The following is a 20,142-nucleotide window of genomic DNA, read 5'->3' as shown; positions in this document are numbered from 1 at the left end:
TGATCACATCTGTAGGCTACATTTTAATCACTGAGCTACTTGTGAATCTTGCCACCTGCTCAGAATTCCTTACCTAAAGAGCAGGCTTTGGAATCTTCATTGACAAACCATTAAGATTACAAGCAGACTTGATGGACCTGTTTACACGTGTTGTCCCCGTTCTTTTCAGAATTATTAAAAGAAGCTGCCAGGAGGACATTGCCTGTGGAAACAAGAGATTTCCTCTAATTGTCCCTCTCTACCACTGCTGTTCATCATCCTGTTTGTCTGCCCTTTTGCAGCTGCATGTTTGTCCAATAGCTTTTCGTCACAGCAGCCTGTATGGGAAAAACACATTTTAATATTCATTGAAACATAACATATTTGTAACCCCTAATTGCTAACTGATAGCAAATAACTGATCTAGGCAGTAAAGAGTTTATCTGCTTTACTAAATTGCTGCCTGGTAACCGTTCATCTAGAGCCCATTAAATGTTGCAGATGTTATTTTCCATTGCTTAATCCTATAATAAAAAGATCCTTTTCTATATAATGCTTTACTCAAACTAGTATTGTTCACTACATGTGGCTGGCATGACAAGCTTGGAGTCATGCAAGATTCTGCTTTCTTGACTAAATTACCCTCTTGATTTCACTTTCCAGCAGCTGAGGTATACTGACTTAACAAAAAACCCAAACAAACATAGAAACAAAATAAACCAACAATGTAATGCATTCAGTCTTAAGAAAAATAACAGCTGGAGTATATGCAGTGTGAACCTACAGTAACAAATTTGACAAAGTAATTATATAAATATATATGTATTTAACAGGCTTATAAATATTCATGTCTGTTACTGTGTTGATGCTTCACAAGTTACACAAAGCTTTCATAAAGATAGCTTTAGCCATATGTTTCCTTCTGATTAACACGTCTCTCCATGGAGACTGCATGTGTAGCTGGGTAAGGAGTTCAAGTTTTATCCCAGAGTCCTGTCATCTTTTCCCCTGCTCATTTGGAACACAATTAGCTTTATTTCCCCCAGGCCTTGAAAAAAACACCAGCCCAATTCCACAGGCTGGGCTGGAAAGGAAAAACAGAAAACAAGAAAAGAAAAATATACTTTCATCCATCTGCAAGGAAACGCCGTCGCCTTGTAGTCTGCAGGAAAATGCTGAGTCAAAACATCCAGCTGTTGCACTACTTAAGTGCCATTCCTCAGCTATTTACCTTGCTCACCAAACAACGGTGCAGATTACTCACAATTATCACATGCTAATAATAGATGTTATTAAGCTCACTATTCCTAGCCACAAGCCACAGTTTGTCACACACCTGACAAACCTTCTTCCTAAGTTTAACAGCTCCTGGGAGTCATTGCTACTGGCCCAAGGGCATTTTTGGCCAGGGGCCAAACAGCCAACGCACTCCTCCTACCAGCAAAAACATTCAGGCTCTTCTCCCAGGCCAGAAGTTCACAACATGATAGGACTCCCTGGTCTATTTCAGACATGACATGGATTTTAAGCTCCCACATATCAGAGAGAGAGAAAAAAAAAAAAATCACAGAGCAACAACAGACCACACACGCCTTCTAGAATAGTTTCATCAGCTCATAACGAAGATTTGTAATTCACATGTAGCACTTCCAAGATTTAACATTTACTTTCTGGATTGCCACAATTCATTTTGACCCACAGGCATAATAAAATACTGTAATTCACAACACTTTTAGTCACATGTATCACAGAACACTTTTACTTCTGCCTCCAAACAAAAGCCATCAGAGTCTGTACCCATAAGCTCTAAGACAGAATGAGCTATTTCTAATTTATTATTACTGTCGTTATTTATATATATATAGAGAGAGAAAGGTAAAACTGAGTTCCTGATGCCTTGTTTTCACTAGGTGAATGAACAAGCCCTATCTAGGTAAACCAGGTCTCTAAATACTCCAATGAAGTCCAAAGAATTTAGAGAATATATCACACACGAATGTCTCAAAATACTACAATAGCATCACTCTTCTACAGATCTCCAATTATTAAAAGGAGATAAAGATGAAATAAGAATTGTCCAAATTTCATTCCATCAATTCTTCAACTTCTATATAAAGTGCACAAGAATTTCCTTTGCCTTCAGTAACATCAAAGCCACCTTTTATAGCATTGTTGGTAACTGAAAGGAAAACTGGCTCTTCCTTTTATAATCAGGTGGATTTACTTTTCATTAAAATTTCCAGCTGCTTGAAATTTTCTGGTAGAAATAACAGTTAATTCTTATGTAAAATAAATAGATAAATAAAAATAATAAAAGTAATCTTCCTGTAGTTATTCAAGAAGTAAATCTGTGATGATATGTTGATTTCATTATATTTAAATGTGTTTGTTATGAGGACTGAAAACAAAAGTGGAGGAAGACATGGTTTTAACAAAAGATGGGTTTTATGAAAGAATATGAGTGATAATGAATAGTTGCTCTGGCTCAATTCCTTCTCCCTTCTAAGGATTTGCATAGACACATAACATTTAATAAACCTTTTTAGTTATTTCTCTCTAAATATTCCTTTTTCTTTGACTTGTGTCCTAAAGTATTTCTGTGATGGATAAAAAAAACTTATAACACTGAGCTGTGTGCCAAAATCTTAAGTGCTAAGATGTTAGCTATCTGGTTGGTGACTCTGGTGGTAGAAAACACATTATAAGTGAACTTTATTTTTTTGGAGGTTGGATATGCACAGAATGCAGATTTTGGTATTGAGGAAATAAATACTGATTTAAGCATCCAGAGTGGAAGAAAGATATTTTGATATAGATTGAGTAAGGTCAAAGGGTTTGGTTTGGGCTTTCCTTCTGGTCTGCAAAAGAATGTGCCTGAGGGAATGCCCGGAGAACCCAGAGCGATGGAGAGCCACTGTTCCAGTTATGGTAATAAAACTGTTAATTATTATCACGTGATCTTTGTGCCACTCATGAGGTGCAATGCAGTTTAGCGTAGGTAGCTTCTGTGTACAATGGAATGAATGGGTTATACCTTCCTTCAGGGTAACACAGTGTAGTATCTTCTTGGGATTAAGTGCTCCTGTCCCTGAAAGATCTTCAAAATAGAGAAACCTACACTGGTAATTCTGACTTTGACATATGTCCATAAATTTGTGCACTCATGTAAAGCTAGCAGAGAAGCTTGGGATTTTTCCAAAATACTGCTGCCACCTAGTTGAGATCTGAAAGAAGGGCTCGTGTGTGCAAAACAGTGCCCATTTGTTGTAGCTCTGTCTGGAGATTTGAAGTTACAACTTCTCCTAGGAACATTTTTCCTCTTTTACGCACTGGACCAAGGACACCATAACTCAGAATTATGAAACAATGGTAATAAACATAACAAGACCAACACTCTCTGCTACTTCCACGTCTAACCTTGACACAATTCATGTGACATTTTCTAGAAAAAGAATAAAATCTTTAAAGATACAGTGCATCAAAAGTCTTGTGAAATATGAGAAAAGACTTTCTATTTAATAGAGGAGATCTGAGGCACAGTGTAGGATTTGTCAATGTGGATTAGAAAATCATTGGAACTTGAGGTGCTTCCAATTTGATTTTCAGCTTCTGAATCACCTTACAGTTAAGTTTATGGACTTTTGATTCCAGACCACAGTTCAGTTAAGGCATTACAGTGGGGGGCATGATATGAATTGATTTTGACTACATTTATGCTCATTATAACTTTTTTTTTAGTTGCATAAGTAGTAACACAGTCTGGGCTCACTGCATTACATATATAGTATGAGTCTTATGTCAGTACATTACATTCAGTAATGTTTATTCAGAGGTTTTGCTATGTTTGGGAATATATGCATATTATTTTCCTGTTCTTCTTTATCTTCCTGTGGATTTCTCTGCATACACTATCCACAAAACCTCAGCTAAGACCTAAAAGTAGTCTTTCAGGTAGGCTTGGACCAAATTATTTCCTACAGACTGGAAACTTCAGCTTGTATCATTGAGCCTGGGAAGCAGTACTGATAGCACACGACAGCTCTGCTGCAGCATGGGACATACACAGAAGCATTCTGTCACAACAGCATTTTCTGAGGGCTGATGCTTTCAGGCCAGGTGTATTCCCTGGCAGAGAGTGATAGAACTTCTGTAAGCCATCATGGACCTCGAGCAAAGCCTCACTTGCAGATGGTACTATGTGAGAATTTTGTCACCCACTAAGAGCCTAAATTCTGCTAACATGGCTTAATGTTTTTTTTTGTTTGTTTTGTTTTTTACATTAGAACAGTGTTAGAGATGCAAAGTGGTGGGAAGTCAGCATACGTCAGCTAGTGCTGCAAAGTACAACTATATTTCCCAGGGCTGGAGGGCTGTACCATCATATACACAGAGTGAGAAGCTGTAGCTTCACATAAACAGTGATTTTGTCAAGGAGTCACATTCACAAGAGATCATGATATGCTTAATGAGTGCTAATCCCTCTGCAACAAGCACAAAGGGGACAATATAAGGGTTGACACTTGCTTCAGAAAGCACGTTATTTACAAAGATACAGACAGGAAGATGGGTTCTTCTGGCTACATCGATTGTGCAAAGTTGCACTGGAACCCTTGCAAACTTCATTTTCTGCTCTCAGATTCAATCTTCATCAATGTTTTTGCATGCACAGTTGTGACTTTTAAATTATTCATGCTTTCGCTTGGCTCTTCCTCAAACCATTCTTTGTTTTTATATTTCTACACATTTTATTTCTATAACCTATGTGGTTGTCATTCTCATATATAAATTACACAGTGATGCCAGCATTACCTGCTAGACTTCCTGTCACACGCAGCAGTCTCCAATATTACAATTTATTTGTTCTGACTAACTTCCCAAAAGCAAACTGCTGACAAGAGAGAACAGTCCTTGATTGTCTCGTTGTAACAGAGATTTCTTTCTTTCATCCTTAGCCATTGCTCCCTTTGATGTTATTCCATTATTTCTATTTGCAAAGTTTGCCTTGGAGTTGTATTTCACCTACTGATCATAATGCATTTATGTTTGCAATGGGTAATTGAGTTCTAACTTAAAACTGCTGATACAGTATTTTTATTCTGTCCACAGCGAGAGGAGCTTTACATGTAAGTTGTTACTGACATCTTGACATTGCAACACAGACAACTCTATGCAGTGTTCTGTTATTATTTCATTACAGAAGATTTACACTAATTTATTATTTCTAAATGTGTGTACATCTAGCTTAGCAAATAGCCATACATCTACTTTCATAGACAAAAAAATCTCATTTTAAAATCCCAGCCTACTTCTGTTTCAAAACTTCACATTGAGTTACAATGTATTTACTGTCAATGCCCAGCACCACGTGACAACCCCAGGCATAAGATGGAGAGGTACCCACTGCCACAAATTGCAAACATGAGCCTGCAGGTTTTGGCAGCCCTTCCAGAGCCAGTAATTGCCTGATACAGTAGCCTGAATATGGTAGTCTAAATACTGAACAATTTATAACTTAGAGTCAGAATAATAAAACTGCTGGAGTTGGAAGGGACCTCAAAAGTTTACCTCCTTCCATGGTCAGGACCTCAAATTAAGGGTTGGACATACAATTAGAGTAGTGAGGTTGTCATAGAACTACAACCCAAAGCAGTCCTGAGATGGAAGACTCAAAATAGAAACAGGCATGTTTTTAAGATACAGATATTTAGAGAGGTTTCTTCAAACAGAAGAGTGTCAGCAAAAAACAAAAGTGGGGCTGTGAGGCTATGTGGCACCATGTTCTTAGTCTTCAGTGATAGAAAAGACTTGCTATTTTTGAAATAATGGAAAAATTACAAATTCCTGGAAATTTATGGCATGCATTTGAGGCATAATCCGTCATTTAAGACAAAGACTCTTCAAAATAAATTACTTTAAATCGCAAGATTGCTTTTCACCTTTCAGGAGATCCAATAGTTGTCAAAGCAACTTGGAGTGAATAGAAACCTAACAATTATATTTCAGATAAAAAAGTAAAGAAATGCTAAATTTTCTTGACATCTTATCTCAGTTTTCTATTTTATTTTTTAAGTGCCACGCTGTAGGGTGCATAACCCAAAAGAATAGCATTCACAGAAAAATAATGAGAAGGATGGTATATTTTGCTTAGCTTATCTGGATGGTAAACAGACAACCGGTAAATAAAGAGAGACTCACATTTTGCAGATGGTTGAAGTCCACCAATAACACCACAGGCAAGGGATTTCCAACAAGAGATCCTTCCCCAGTGGTGGTCAGCCCCTAAATGGGGTCTGGGAAAGGTGGAGCCAGACTCCACCCCTTCAGATCACACAGGTGAATTGCCTTCATCTGTGCTCCTGCAGCTGACTCAGTGCTCACTTCAGGTGATCCATCAGTAGTTCAGGCTGTGATTCAACAGTTCCCATACACGAGCTGCCCTGAATACCCCAAAGTATCAGCTTTGAATGCGAAGGAGAGTTCTAACTTCTCATTCTTTATCATGAAGTAGAACAGATGCTTGAACTTCCGGTCTTTTTTTATACCATACAAGAAAATAGTTAATGTTTTTTCAATTAAGCTTTTCTTTGTATTGAAGAAGATTCTGCTTTGTTCCCCATGCAGAGCAGCAAGTTCCCGTCAATGGGCTCTCCATCACTGAGGTGCTTTAAAAATATGGTTCCTTTCATGCTCTACTGGCAATGACCTGAAAACCTTTGCAGAGAAAAATAAATGAATAAATAAACATAATAATTGTATTGGGAAGCCTATGGCTTCCCTATTATTGCAAATATGAGGAATGCCAGAAAAAAAATTTTTTTTTCTTCCTTCATCTGGAAAACTTCTTTTTGCCTTGTACAGATTTTTCTATATTTTTCTAGCACGGCACTGAGGATTTGGTGGAAAGAAGACCATCAGGGTTGTCAAATCCCATTTCACCTTCCAGTAATGATGAAAATGGTGCAAATTGCTGACATTTTGGAGGCTGACTTTTCAGCCTTCTTTGCAGTGTCTGGAAAAGTTGATTGCTTTTAAAAGCATCATCGAGAGATGACCACCTATAACCTGAGATTTTGGTTGGTAACAGAAGTCTGAACTTCAGAATTGCTCTCATAAACATGGGATTCTCTCTGCAATGAGGAAGCAAAGGCTTTAGTAGTCTTTTCCACAGAGCAGCAGTGTAGGAGAAGTCTAACTTCAGCAACCCTAACAACTGAAGAAATTTCTTCTTATTACATCCAACACTGATTGAATATACACTGCCCTCAATACAGCAAGTTATATTTCATTTAGCTTTCAAAGCAACAGTTTCAAAGCACATAGCCACAGGCTTACCAGCATCACTCTGAGAATGCCTTGAACTCGTGATGGTTATTATATGCAAAGATATTTCATGATTAAATTATTACACAAATTGCAGTGATCCTGGAAGCCAGATCTCATTAGCATGAATGCAGAACAAAGACAAGACGGCTGCTGCTGCACAGCCAAAATTGAGATGCTCTACACATTTCTGCTAGTGTGATACATATGTGAACACATGAATATTTGTGTAAAAATGTTTGCTCTGAAACTCAACAGAGCATCACAAGGCCAACTGCAACAGACTTGCTTCAGCACAGCTGGGCAACCCGAGGAAGTTCTCTGTGGAAAATAGGTGGTGGGTGGCTGCAGCATGGAGAATAGGTAATGAAAGCAGCAAGGAAAATATGCTGCTAAACAGTCAACAACACACTTCCCAAATAATGATAGGAAGTGACAGAATGTGCTGAAGTTACAAGACATGAGTTTTAAGGGAGGAGTAAATACATTAGAAGAGAGAATGGAATCTGATAAAGATCCATGGGTGACACTGCGAAAGTGAATAGAGAAGAGTACATTTGCTCTTTCTTTCAATGAAGATAGCAAATAGCATGTTGAGCAAAAAGTAGATGGGTCTTCACAGCAGTACAGTTCACTGTGAATATTCTCAAGCAGGATGCTACGGGTGCTATAAAGTGCACGTGGATTCAAAGAACAATTGAATGAGATAATGGAAGAAAACGCATGAAAGTTTATTTAACACAAAGAATGCACACTTGGCTCAGAGAGTCCCCTCTGTTGATATCCCCTGCTAACAACTGTCAGTAGCAGGACACTGGATTCATAGAATCATAGCTTAGGTTGGAAAGAACTTCAGTCCCCTCCAGTTCCAACCCTCTGCTGTGGGCCACCCACCAAATCAGGCTATCCAGGGCTCCATCCAACCTAGTTTTTAGCATCCCTAGTTTTTAGTTTTTTTGCAGTGGACCATCTATGACCTCTTGAGGCAGCCGGAGCTGTCTCAAACAGGTTCATGGTCTTCCTAGTGGTAGTGATTATCTCCAGGTGCTCTCAATCCTGGATTTGCTTTATTTGCTTTATTTGAGCAAAAAGCAATCTCTACCCCCTGTCCTACTTTCTCCCACTACAACACTGAGCTGTTCTGAACCCTGATCTCAGCATAAAAGGAGCTGTGCAAGGCTGTGTTATGTAATTGCAGCTGTAGTTAACTAGGTTTCTTAAAATGGATGTTTTATTTTTTTTTATTTTTTTTAGAACGTAGTTTCTAACAAACCTATAGTAGTTAATTTTTAGACGGGTGGAATACTGTGCTGTCTGGTTTCTATAAACCACTGTGAACCTTCTCTGTTTCCCATTAAAAGGGCTGGTGAGAATTCACCTGCTCCAGAAAGCACTGCCTTTTCCCTTAATAATCAGACGTGCTGCCAGACATCTGTGGTGCAGCGCTGCCTGGAGCGCAGGCCGAGCCGAGGAACAGCACAAACACCCTCATCTTCATTCTCCAGGCGTCGGGGGACACGCTAAGCACCTGTGCAGGGTCTCTCTTTGGCGGATACGCCAACCGCGCACCAGCAGGGCAGGATGATGCAGAAGACGATCTCACCCGCGGAGCATAGGGCAGCAGGTGGGAGCAGGCTGCGGGGAGGGCTGCAGCAGCGCTGCCCGCAGGAAAAGCAAGGCACGGAGGGGGATGTAGTCCGCGGGGCTGCCTACACTTCCCAAGGTGCCCGCTGTGCCGGGGGTGCGGGCACCTGGCGGCGGGGCGGAGCCGCCTGCCCCGCTGCGGGCGGGGATGGGCCCGGTGCCGCCCGCGGAGACGCGGTGACGGCGGAACGGAGCGGAGCGGAGCGGCGGGTGCTGCCCCTCTGCACGCCATGAGCACCGGCACAGGTAAGCGGCGAGCCCACCGCTAACCCTGCTCGGGGAGGGGGAGAGCGCTCCGGAGGGGGGGGGTCTGTGTGCTGGAGAAAGCTGAGGATTGTCCATTTGGAAGATGGAAAAAAAAAAAAAGGATGTCTGTGCATCTCTGTGGGGAGCTGTCGCTGTCGCAGCGCGGGGGAAGATGCAGATGTCGGGGAGATCGTGCTGAGCCGGGTGCTCCTTCGGGGCCGCCCTCGCCGCGGGCACCGCCCGCAGCCCCCGTGGGAGACCCCCGGATAGGCTCGGCAGACACCGCTCCCGACAGCGGCTGGGGTGCGTGGGTCCTCCTTCTGCCCCTCCCGCATCTCCAGGGAACTTCGGATGGGGGGGTATTTGGGGTGAAAGCTCGGCCTCTGTTCCTGGCCGAGCTGGTGGCAGCGGAGGGGAAAATCGAGAAGATTACATCGGAACCTCGAGTAGGATTCCCACGCAGGAGTTCCAGTTGCCTAGGGCGATGCGAAAGTAATTCGTGCCGTGACACAAGCAGTATTTGAGAACTGGCTCGGAATTGTGTTTTCCAGCGATTCTGCATTTGTCTGCATCGGGTGGCACAGGGGGTGGTTGTTTCAGAGCGCAGCTGATCACCGAATATTACAGTCTTTAAGGCAAACACAGGCTTGTGCTTAGGGAAAGGGGAAGCTTTGAGAGCTGATTGTATATTTCACTTCTGAGCATAACCGTAGCGGCTAAATATACCCTCTGCCACAACGACAAGGAGATGTGGAATAGCTACAATTACGTGCTGACTCTGTATGTCAACATGCTTAATCACACCATATCCTCACAGCAAGCCAAGTGGGAGCGCAGCATAAACAACAAAGGGCATTGCTCCCTGTTAAAACAGTGCAAGACCTGGGGTCAAACACCTGCAGGGGGCTTCAGATCAAAATGCAGCTTTGTGTTTTCTCTGTTGAGAGCATCGATGTTGCCTTGCATTCCTGTCAGCTGTGCTCCTGTGTGGTCTGTGTCTCCAGCCCTGGTAGAGAGCCCTGGCTGAGGCAGGTGCACAGGGGCATCTGTGGGAGCAGAGTAGGAATGGAAATCCTGAGCCTTTCTTCTGACATTAAAGGAGTCTAGGTGGTTAACATAGATGGTGATATCTGCATTGGAAATGATTAGAGTTGCACGCAGGATTGTATCCTGTTACCAAGCTGTAATCTCCAGTGGAAAAATATGCAATACTATGATACATTTAAATTCTACTCCCTCTATCTCTGTTCAACTGCTACAGAAAATTCCAGTTGTATCTCGAGAATGTTTAAAACACAAATTCAATTGGTCGCAAAGTTATAAACCAAGAAGAGTTAGCAGATAACAGTGCAGATGAGACTTGACACAGTTCTGTCTTGGTAATTGCACCGAACATGATGTAAAGAAATAGCAAAAGTGAACAGTGCCAAGATAAAAATAACAGCCTGAGAATAAGAGTGGAAAAAAAAAATCCCTGAGAGTTCCTAGCTCTCATTTGAAAGTATAACTGGTAGTTTAGGAGTATTGGTTTTCAGTGTCACTTCAGCTTTGTTTCCAGGTTTCCCTTTTGCCTGTCTGTTGAACTGCGTAAACAATTTACAGTCAATTTCTACAATAAATTAAATGCGAGGAGCTCACCCATTCTCTGTGAAGTTAATGGGAGTTTTCCATTGACATCAATTAGGCAAATGTCATGCAACAAATTTAATGCTTCAATTTGCTTTAGTAAGATTACTGTTTACAAAAGTTTTCCACAAAAATTCCTCTGGAAAGGCTGTAATTCAATACTTTGTGATGCTGCTGCAACAGAAGGATATTTCTGCCTCTGCAAAGAAAATGGGAGTGGAATTTGGTAGCAAAATCAGTCCCATGTAGGGAAACCAGGGCAGATCTCTGTGAGATGAAGCCAATCTTAGCTGTGCTTTCTACTTCAAAAACCTTTGCTCAGTCCATGTACACTGTATGTAACATTTGGCTTTAGATGTACAAATCTTTCTATTTGGTAATATAATAATAATAGCCCAATAATATGTACTTTGAAATGTCATTCTGTATTGATGGACTACAGACTCATAGTATGGTTTTAGATCTAGAAAATATACAATCATGTGGCATAGGAAAACTCAGCTCAAACATATTATATATGTCATAATTAGATTTTCTTATACGTTATTTCCCCTCAGCTGAATTCCACATACATCCCCCGATTTCATCTGAAAATAATTCAAGCAAAGGCCTACTCACCACCTCTCTTTAAGAAGGAGTGTTTCATGGAATAGTATTCTAAGTGTATCTCAAGAACTTAGAATAATGTGATCAGTCTGTTAGTTCAGTTCTTTGCCATCTTGAAATCATAGCTGGAAGAAGAAAGTAGGTTAAAAATTTGAGATTGAAGAAACTAGGTTCCCATCAGTTCCCAGAAATAGGCTATTACAGTGTTGATTATCTGAGTGCGAAAAGAATCACAAAGCTAATTATGTACAATGTGAATTATCTTAGATTAGATTAAATTACATGTCATGACACAAATTCCTGTGGCTATTTAGTCTCTAAACTACTCCATTAAGGGGAAAATTTGATTGTGTGGGTCAGAGGGCAGGTGATGGGAGTTTCACAACCTGACTGGGGCAAGATGACAGCAGCACAGGTTGCACAGGCTGGTCCCACAGGTTTGCCATACTGGCAAGAGTTTTAACTCCTTTTCAAAGTTCACGTGCAAATATGCCAATAAGAACAATAGTGTTATTGTTTTAAGCTGTAGTATATTTTACAGTTAGATACACTGTTTTACTTTTGTCTTTTTACTTTGAGCACTGGTAGAAGAGAATATTAAGTTACTGGATGGGAGAAGCAATAGGTCTCCTTGCCTTGGAGTTCACCAGCTAATATGTATGTGTGGAGGTCAAAACGCACAGTCCTTGAAGTTTTGTAATTAAAAAATTAGAGCTACTTCTTTTCCTTGCCATTTTAGCCATGGTACAATTCCCCTGAAAAAATAAGCAGTGGCCCGTGTTTCCTGATGGTAATTATCGATCTGAAATTCTATCGTATGGAATATATGAGGAAGCTGTATCTTATGCTAAGGTATCTTTTAGTTGAGATTATTCTCTAAGCATCACGTTCATAGGTGATAAGAATATAGAGCAATGCTAAGAAAATGAGGTTGGAAAATGTTATTGGGATATTTGCTTCAGCTGAAACTTCTGAATGCAGAATGTCCCAAGCTCTGCTCAGTCAGGGAAGGTAGCTAGTTCTGCTTCAACAAACCTGAATGTATGATTGTGAGCAATTTCTGCTTCTTGCTTGTCTGCAGTGTAATACCTGTGCAGTGCTGAGCACACAGTGTGGCTGCACTTCTGCCTGCTGCTGGCTGCCATTTCTGCATGTTGCAGAAGTACTTTTGGTTCTGTGCCTCAGGACATTCATGCCTTATCTACTTAATGCCCCATATTTTACTTTTTCATTAAATGGGAAACCAAGAAAAGTGAAGAGCTAAAAAAAAAAAAGTTGAAAAATCAATTAAATCATGGCTACTGATAGAACTTTCTTCTTTTCCCTCATTCTGTGCTATGGCCTGGCCAATATTGAGGAAAGTTATGAAACTCTGATCACAGTCTTCCCTACTTAGGCAAATCATTCCCATTTGTACAGCTAACCGACCTCCAAATCCAGGCCGTGGAAATGTCTTTCCTTACTGTTGGTAACTGGAAGCTCAGAGCAGCATTTCCCAGTCTTGATGGGGGAGGTTTTCAAGCAAAGCAATCACTGTAGTGAATTTAGCGTATTTGGGTGGAAGTGGAGTGCTGCTGCTCCTCCCTAATTCATTCACGTGCTGGAGGTGGAGAGGGTTCTGAGATTATTGGACAATTTGCTGGCTCACTGTTTGCATCCTTATTATATACTTCAGGCAAACGTTTCCAAATCTGAAAGATTCCCTGTGTCAAGGTCTATTAGCAGTGTGTCAAGGCCCTGAGCTGTTACTGACTGAAACGTTGGAGGGATTTATTCACAGCTGGTTAGTTGATGCTCGTGCTGTGAAATCTAGATGGAGTCTTCTTTTGCAGGAACCACAATTATTTATTTCTCCATTTTAGAAAGGATTGTGGCAGGAATATAAGCTCCATTCAGTGATTAGTTCCATCTGCTTTAGGAGCCATTTTTCTCCCTTTCTCTGAATAAATAAATAAATAAAATCTCTTCTACTGGCATTAGTGACATTGATCAATATCTCTATTTTGGAGGTTTTCCTTTAACTGTAGTACAAGTTGGTTGATCTATAGCAAAGGAAAACAAATTTAACTGCAGTTAGCCATGAAAGATAAGCATTCCCGAATTATAAGGTATTGCTAGGGAAATTTTAAGACTCTAATGGTCCCATATTATGTTTTTTTTAATATTTTTCATTTTTATTTTTATTTTTTGCTAATTAGAAGTCGTTATTTTTAGAATTTAAGTGATTTAAGTAATTGTTAAATGTGAGAGAATAAAACCACTCCTCGTGATAGATATAAGGAGCAAGTGTGGCACCTTAGTTATGACTGTACACTAATTGTGCACAAATTCAGCAGTCAGTTCTTTGTAAGTTTTCAAATATCTCTACAATTGTCTCATTTCTAGCATAAGTCAGTTTGATGTACCAGGAGAGGATGAAATGTGTATGTCCCATGTTCTTCCCTTTCCCTCTTGTCAAGTGTGTTTTGGGAGACAAAATAGAAACGTATGTATGTACAAGCCCTCACCCCAGATAACTGAATACAGAATTAATGGTGGAGCAGTAAGCACTCAGGAGTTGTTTTTCTTTAAGTCTGCTTTAAAGCATAATGAAGTAAATCCCTATGACGCAGATTGTATGGTGAAATCCTTGGGGAAGAAATAGAGTTAAGGTTTCATGTCTGTCATATGCAGAAGTGAAAGAACCTGTTCTGCTTTAGTATGTCATACATGACCTTTTGCCACTTCAGAAAACAGGTCACTGTAGCTCTTTCTCAGGTATGTGGCCTGTGGATTCACAGGTAGCAATAGGCCTCAGAGGCAATACATAAAGCATTTAACTTGTTTATTTCTAAGTAAGCACTGGGATCTTATCCCCTAAGCAACATTGAATGGGGCTAAATGAATAAGCCATATGTATATTTATGCAAGGTTTAATTCTGAGAGTTCTTGATCTACGATGAGATTGTTCTTGTTTTTATTTGGATTTATTTTTTACTCCTGTCAAGAGTTCACTGAGCATTTATAAGTCGCATATTGTTGCAATATTGCAGTTTAAAGTGATCTGAATGCTCTAGAAGTCATGAAAAATATTTTTCCAGTTTCATCTTTGTTTTCATCTCAGTTCCTTTTGTTTGCTCTGCTCAGTTTACACATTCTCTACAGCCCTTTTCCCTTCCTGTTGGTGTTCTCAGTATTGCAAACTTCACTTGGATCTGCAAGTCATTTCTGTTCTTTACTTTGTAATTGAGCAGCAAGGGGCTTTAATAGAGTTCAGCTGAGAAGTTCACTATCCCTAGCCTAGTAGAGTTTGTCTTGCTCCTGTGTTTCTCTTGGCTTTGCAAACCAACAGCGTTAGAACAATCCTTTGGTTACAATTTTAGATACAATGCAGATACAGGGGATCTAATCTTCCAGGCTGCGTGTATGTGACTGTGTAGGACACAGAGACCAAAGAAAACCACAGAAGCTGGCCATGTTGCTGGTGTTACCCTAGATGACAGGAGGGCAGGAATGGAAAAGGGTTTGCAGCCAAATCACGTAACTGGAACACGAGGCAATCTGGAGCAGCTGGAGCCTTGTCTGTGCTGCAGCTGATGTCTGGCAGCAACAGCAGCACCTTGCCCAGCAGCTCTCACATATGCTATCTGTTCTTTTAACCAGGCTGCACAGCAAGCTCTGACTGCCAGTGTTAGGGATTATGCTTGTGGTCTGAGTTCCAGTGTGCTCAGTGGTTCCTTCCCTACTTGAACTAAATAGAGACAACATGAAAATAGCATGCTCTGCATTTGGAGCGGGACAGAGCTGAGCTGGGGCCCAGGATGTAGGTATATGATGATGATGACAGTAGGTCAACATGGGGCTGTGTGCACCCTGCCTATGATGCTTGGGGTCTGTCTGTGGCTCAGCGTGCTGCCCAGGACCTGCTGGTGACTTGGAGTTAGACCTCCAGGCATCCTACTCCAAATTTTCTGTGGTTATCTTACTGTGCCCTATAGGGAAGCTGCAGGGCTCCTATGGAACTGCTGCAGAGATCTTCAGGCAGGTTCATCCCATGCACCGTACTGATTCTAATGGCTCACAACTGCCTCAGGAAATTGGGTAAAAACCTGCTTCTTCTAGGGAAGGCATAATGTAAGAGCATTTGCTCGTTCTCCTACACCAGGAAGAGCGTTTATCTACTATAGGCCTGTTGAGTAGTTGCCTGGAAGATGCAGACTCTCTCCTTTGGGCTACGTATTCATAGCTCCAGGGTCCTTTCACAATCAACACCAGGTTGTTTTTTTTGTTTGTTTGTTTTGTGAACATCTGGCTTCTCCAGAAGTGCTGGGATTTGGAGAAGCATCTGTCAGCTGTGGGTCAAAATCAGTGTAGCTGCTGTGGTTGTTTTTTTCTACCCTGTGGTAAGGCCATTTATTTTTGTTACTGAATACAGAATTAGAAGTAAAGATTTCAATATCTTTATTCAAGTAGCAACAGCTGTTCATGAAAAAAAACATCTCGGATGTTGCCTTAATATGTCATTGCCTGTGTTTTTACAAACATAAGACTTCAGTAATAAGCATTAATGTTTTGTCTCACTGTTGTCATATTCATTGACTTTAAGATCATAATGATGCCTGAATCAGCCCAGATTAACCATCTGTGGCCCTGTGTCCAGCAGTGCCCATTGCCCTGATTTGAGAACTGTGGATAACAGATTTAGCAACATCTTACAAGATGATCAAATCGTACAAGACTGGAATAAGATGAAGTGCTACTTTACACAAAATACTCAATCTCTTTTTCAATAACTGGGCCTAAATGTCATTGTCTGCAAAAAGCCAGCAAGGTAATAAACTTTAATATACATTTGTATTTTAATAGAGCTATCCTAAAGAGCCGATTCAATTTTGTTTGTAATGTTAATTAGAATTCACTTAATACTGAATCCTAATTTTTGCTGGGGACCCTTGATTGCTATTATTTCTTCCTATGGAGGGAAGTAAAATACTGCACTTTCAGGAAAAACTCTGGAAGCAGTAGGCACTTATTTCAAATTCAGATTTATTTCCTTAGAACTATAATTTAAATTTGTGACGTGCCAGAGCTTTTCTCAAGGTCAGTGTTGACGTTCCATGGGAACAATGTGGTCAATGTCCTGTAATGAGTAGGAGACTAACATGAGAGTGATGCTGCTAGCTTTGAAAAAATGCTCAGTTTGGCTTTCTGCATCTTGTCTCTAAAGCACATAAGGTCTACATAGATCTAGAAGCATGCCATAGTCATGGTTATTTTCGAAAGCTGTGCACAGATCTAGCTGCAAATGGAAGTTGGCAGAATAAGCCTGGCTGTTAAGTTAGAGCTGTCAGAAGCTGCTACAACGTTGGTTGGATACATGCTTGATTTACCCATCCTGAAAAAAATTAGAACAAGGCAGATTCTTGGTACCTAATATTTTTGGAAATGTATAGGAGGCACTCCCAACTCCAGCCCTGGTAATTAGGATCTTGTATGTGTTTCCTAAGTGCTGCTGCAATCTGTTCAGTGGAGAGACAGGTGCTTGCAGCATAGCTATTTGCACAGTGGACATTAAACAGCTCAACAACTTCAGATCTGGAATTTGTGCCACTTTCTGTTTAATTCCAGGTTTTTTTTAAGCTATTTTTAAATTCAGTTGCTTGACCATTTTTTGCAGCTTCACTGTGTAACTTCTTGATTCCAGTTGCATATCTCACCACTGGGTTTTTAGAAAGAGCAGAGCTGACAACAGAACATACTTATTGCTTCTCCTGATAGTCTTTTTTGTACCAGTCACTGTTAGTTCTTGGAAAGTACAGTTCACTTTTATATTTTTATTTTTTGTTCTTCATTTTCTTTAAATGGGCTTGTGAAGATTTTGTGTGTCCAGCATTACTTAGTGACTTCTTAGTAGTGAGTAAATAGCAAAACATGATGTGACTGAGAAAGCTACTTGCACCATGTCTCCTTGCTGTGGTTCTGGAAGGCAGGATGGCTCTTATTCTCTGGGCATCCTGGAAGGCAAAGGACTGCAGGTTAGCAGAAGTGAATTTTCTAGAGAAATTTTGGTAATTATGATATGGAAATAAAAAATACAGTATGGAAAGAATTTTCACTGCTTTGACACTGTTGGACTATGAAGAATTAGCAGTTACCAAAGATCCTATATTGGTCACAGGCTGTTTGACATTTCAGCTTGACAGCTATGTATAGCTCTTGAGCAGCAGTGAGCAAGGGCTTGTGATGGACAGTGAGAGCTCCATGTCCAGGAGGGAATGGTTTTACTGACTCACAAACTAGTTGCAGTATGTGCTCTGCTCTGTCCTGTCACTAGACTTCAATCTCTTCCAGACTACTGTGTCTGAGATGACTGCTACATCTCACTGTCAGCTTTTAAAGTTTCTTTTTATCATCTTCCTCAGGCTTTTTGTTGCATACTTCTGTGTAAGCATACCAAGATATTATGTCCTCAGGAAGTTATTAATGCAATAAAACTTTGGAAAGGTATTCTACATACAAATAATGCAATTAAGAGGGTAATTACTGTTGTTACTAATTTTCCCTATATTTCATCTGTCTGTGATTTATTTAGTCTGTATGTTTTTGCAGGGAGGCTCTGTGTCTAGTTTTACATACAGCACAAACAGCTGAACTGTTCTTACTCCCAAAATTGAAGGAAACTTAAGAAACTTCTATATTTTTCTGGAATTCCTTTAAATTTTGGTAGGACGGATCACTCCTCACATTTACGGTCTTTGATGTCAGGATTTAATTATGGTAGAATTTCATTATAGTAATGTTGATGTTACATTTATAAAAATGTAATTAGCTTCCTAACATTATTTTTCACCAGTTGGCTGCAGAGCTCTCATAAGAGACTTGTTAATTCCTGTGTACAAATAGGGGAGCTGAGAACAGATTTGTGTCTTGGGTTTGGTAGGACTGGTCGAGAGTAAAAACATTAGGAATAGCAGTCTGACATCCATTGTGTCATTCTGGCTTTCTGTGTATAAGGCTCAATATATTTTGGGTTGTTTTTGTTGTTGACATAAGTCACTGACATTTCAGAAGTAAGAAAGAAAAGTTAACTTTTGTTTGTCGCTTTCTACTGTGTTTTGGAAAATGCAATCTAGTCCTTAGGTTTTTCTGGTGGATTAAGGAAGGACAGAGAAAAGAAACAGAGTTGGACATAACTGACTGCAACAAGGCTGACTTCCTGCTGTTAATACCATGCCCTAGGCAGCCTAGGTATTCCCCTTCTCGAGTTTTGTTTCTATCTGGATCATATCCATGAGACTTCATTCCAGAAAGTAATCAGGATTACAACTAATTTCAGTTGTCAAATAAGGCTGTGCATGTAAACTACTTTTTTTTTTAAAAAAAAAGAAAGGTCCCACAAAAAAATTTCAACCCTGTAAAATAAAACAAAGCAAACTCACATTTTCCATGCAAGGGCTGCCCACTCTGGCATTGGAGCTGCAGCTGTGCAGCCCCACCAAGGAATCTGCAGCTTGCAACACCCTTGTCCCAGAAGATCCCTGCCAGCAGCTGCCACTGTCACTTGCCTGTTGTTTCGAACTGTTTAGAGGTGACGTATAACATCAAGGAGATAACATGCAGCCCTTTGCTCTAGGGGCTGGGTTAAGCTAATATTTTCCTCACACCAAAGGCCAGTGCCTTAGCAGAAAAAGTCCAAAGCCCATGATGTGCATACCCTTTGCCATTTCCCAGCCAGTAATCTAGTGTGTGCAGAAATGGGAATAGGGTGCAAACACTAGGCCAGGTCAGCAAAATGAACAAAATGAAGCCAGTGTTCAGCCATCTGATACCCTTCTCTTAGCAGAAGATCTTCACAGTCCAACTGAAATAAGATAAAGAGCCAGTTTCTTCATCTTTCATCAGTCATGGTCGTATTAATACAATAGGTAACTTGGAAAATATTTTTGATTCCGACTGATTCCTCGAAGCTTTTGTATTCCCCAGTGAGCTGAGAGCTTAGTTACTGGGTTGAAGATTATTTCAGTCCTGAGGGCTTGTACTGAGTCAAACTTATTTACTGGGAAAAAAATCTGTCTACATAAGGTAGACCTACCCCAAGCTACTCACAATATTTTTCTTAGAAATGTGTTGAAACAACCATGGGTATTAAGAAAACCCTGACCCTTAAGTGCATCATGTTGACTGTCCCCTAATGTTTCCTACATAAGTGTGACAACATCAAGTTCCTGTTTTCATGTGTTTATTATCAGGTTATGATTGCTCCACAGTGCCAGAAGAGTGACACTACCCATACCAAACATTTGTAAAGAAAAGCACACCTTCTGAATAAGGAGAACCCTCCAAATGAGGCGTGGAGCAGATAAGGCACACTGAATGGTAGCCCTTGGGGACAGGTGCAGCAGCAGCACGTGGTAGTAATAGATCATAGAATCATGGAATAGCTTGGGATTTTAAAGCCCATCCAGTTCCGCTCCTCTGCTGTGGGCTGGTTGCCCACCATCATATCAGGCTACCCAGGCTCCATCAAACCTGATTTTGTGAACCTCCAGGTATGGGGCACCCACAGCATCTCTGAGCAGCCTGTGCCAGTGCCTCACCACCCTCTGAGTAAAGAATTTCTGCTTAACATCTAGCCTAAATCTCCCCTCTTCTATTTTAAAGCCCTCCTCCCTTGTTCTATCTCTATCAAATTACATAAAAAGTTGCTCTCCCCTCTGTTTATAAACTCCCTTCAAGTACTGG

The 20,142-nt window shown here is 40.5% G+C and overlaps 1 protein-coding gene across 1 annotated transcript in view; it reads left to right on the top strand.

Annotated features, from left to right (window-relative positions):
- The first annotated feature begins 9,014 nt into the window (after window positions 1-9,014).
- Window positions 9,015-20,142, top strand: part of ABLIM2 (actin binding LIM protein family member 2) — a 132,596-nt gene continuing 121,468 nt past the window's right edge. Inside the window, exon 1 of the mRNA XM_065735833.1 lies at window positions 9,015-9,189. Coding sequence (XP_065591905.1) covers window positions 9,174-9,189 — 16 coding nt within the window. The 5' untranslated portion in view covers window positions 9,015-9,173. The remainder of the gene's footprint in view (window positions 9,190-20,142) is intronic.

The sequence above is a fragment of the Cyrtonyx montezumae genome, unplaced genomic scaffold (genome assembly GCF_038088225.1).
Source record: "Cyrtonyx montezumae isolate F1298 unplaced genomic scaffold, pur_monq_1.0 scaffold_2, whole genome shotgun sequence".
Classification (NCBI taxonomy): Eukaryota; Metazoa; Chordata; class Aves; order Galliformes; family Odontophoridae; genus Cyrtonyx; species Cyrtonyx montezumae.
This window is presented reverse-complemented; position numbering and strand designations above follow the sequence as displayed.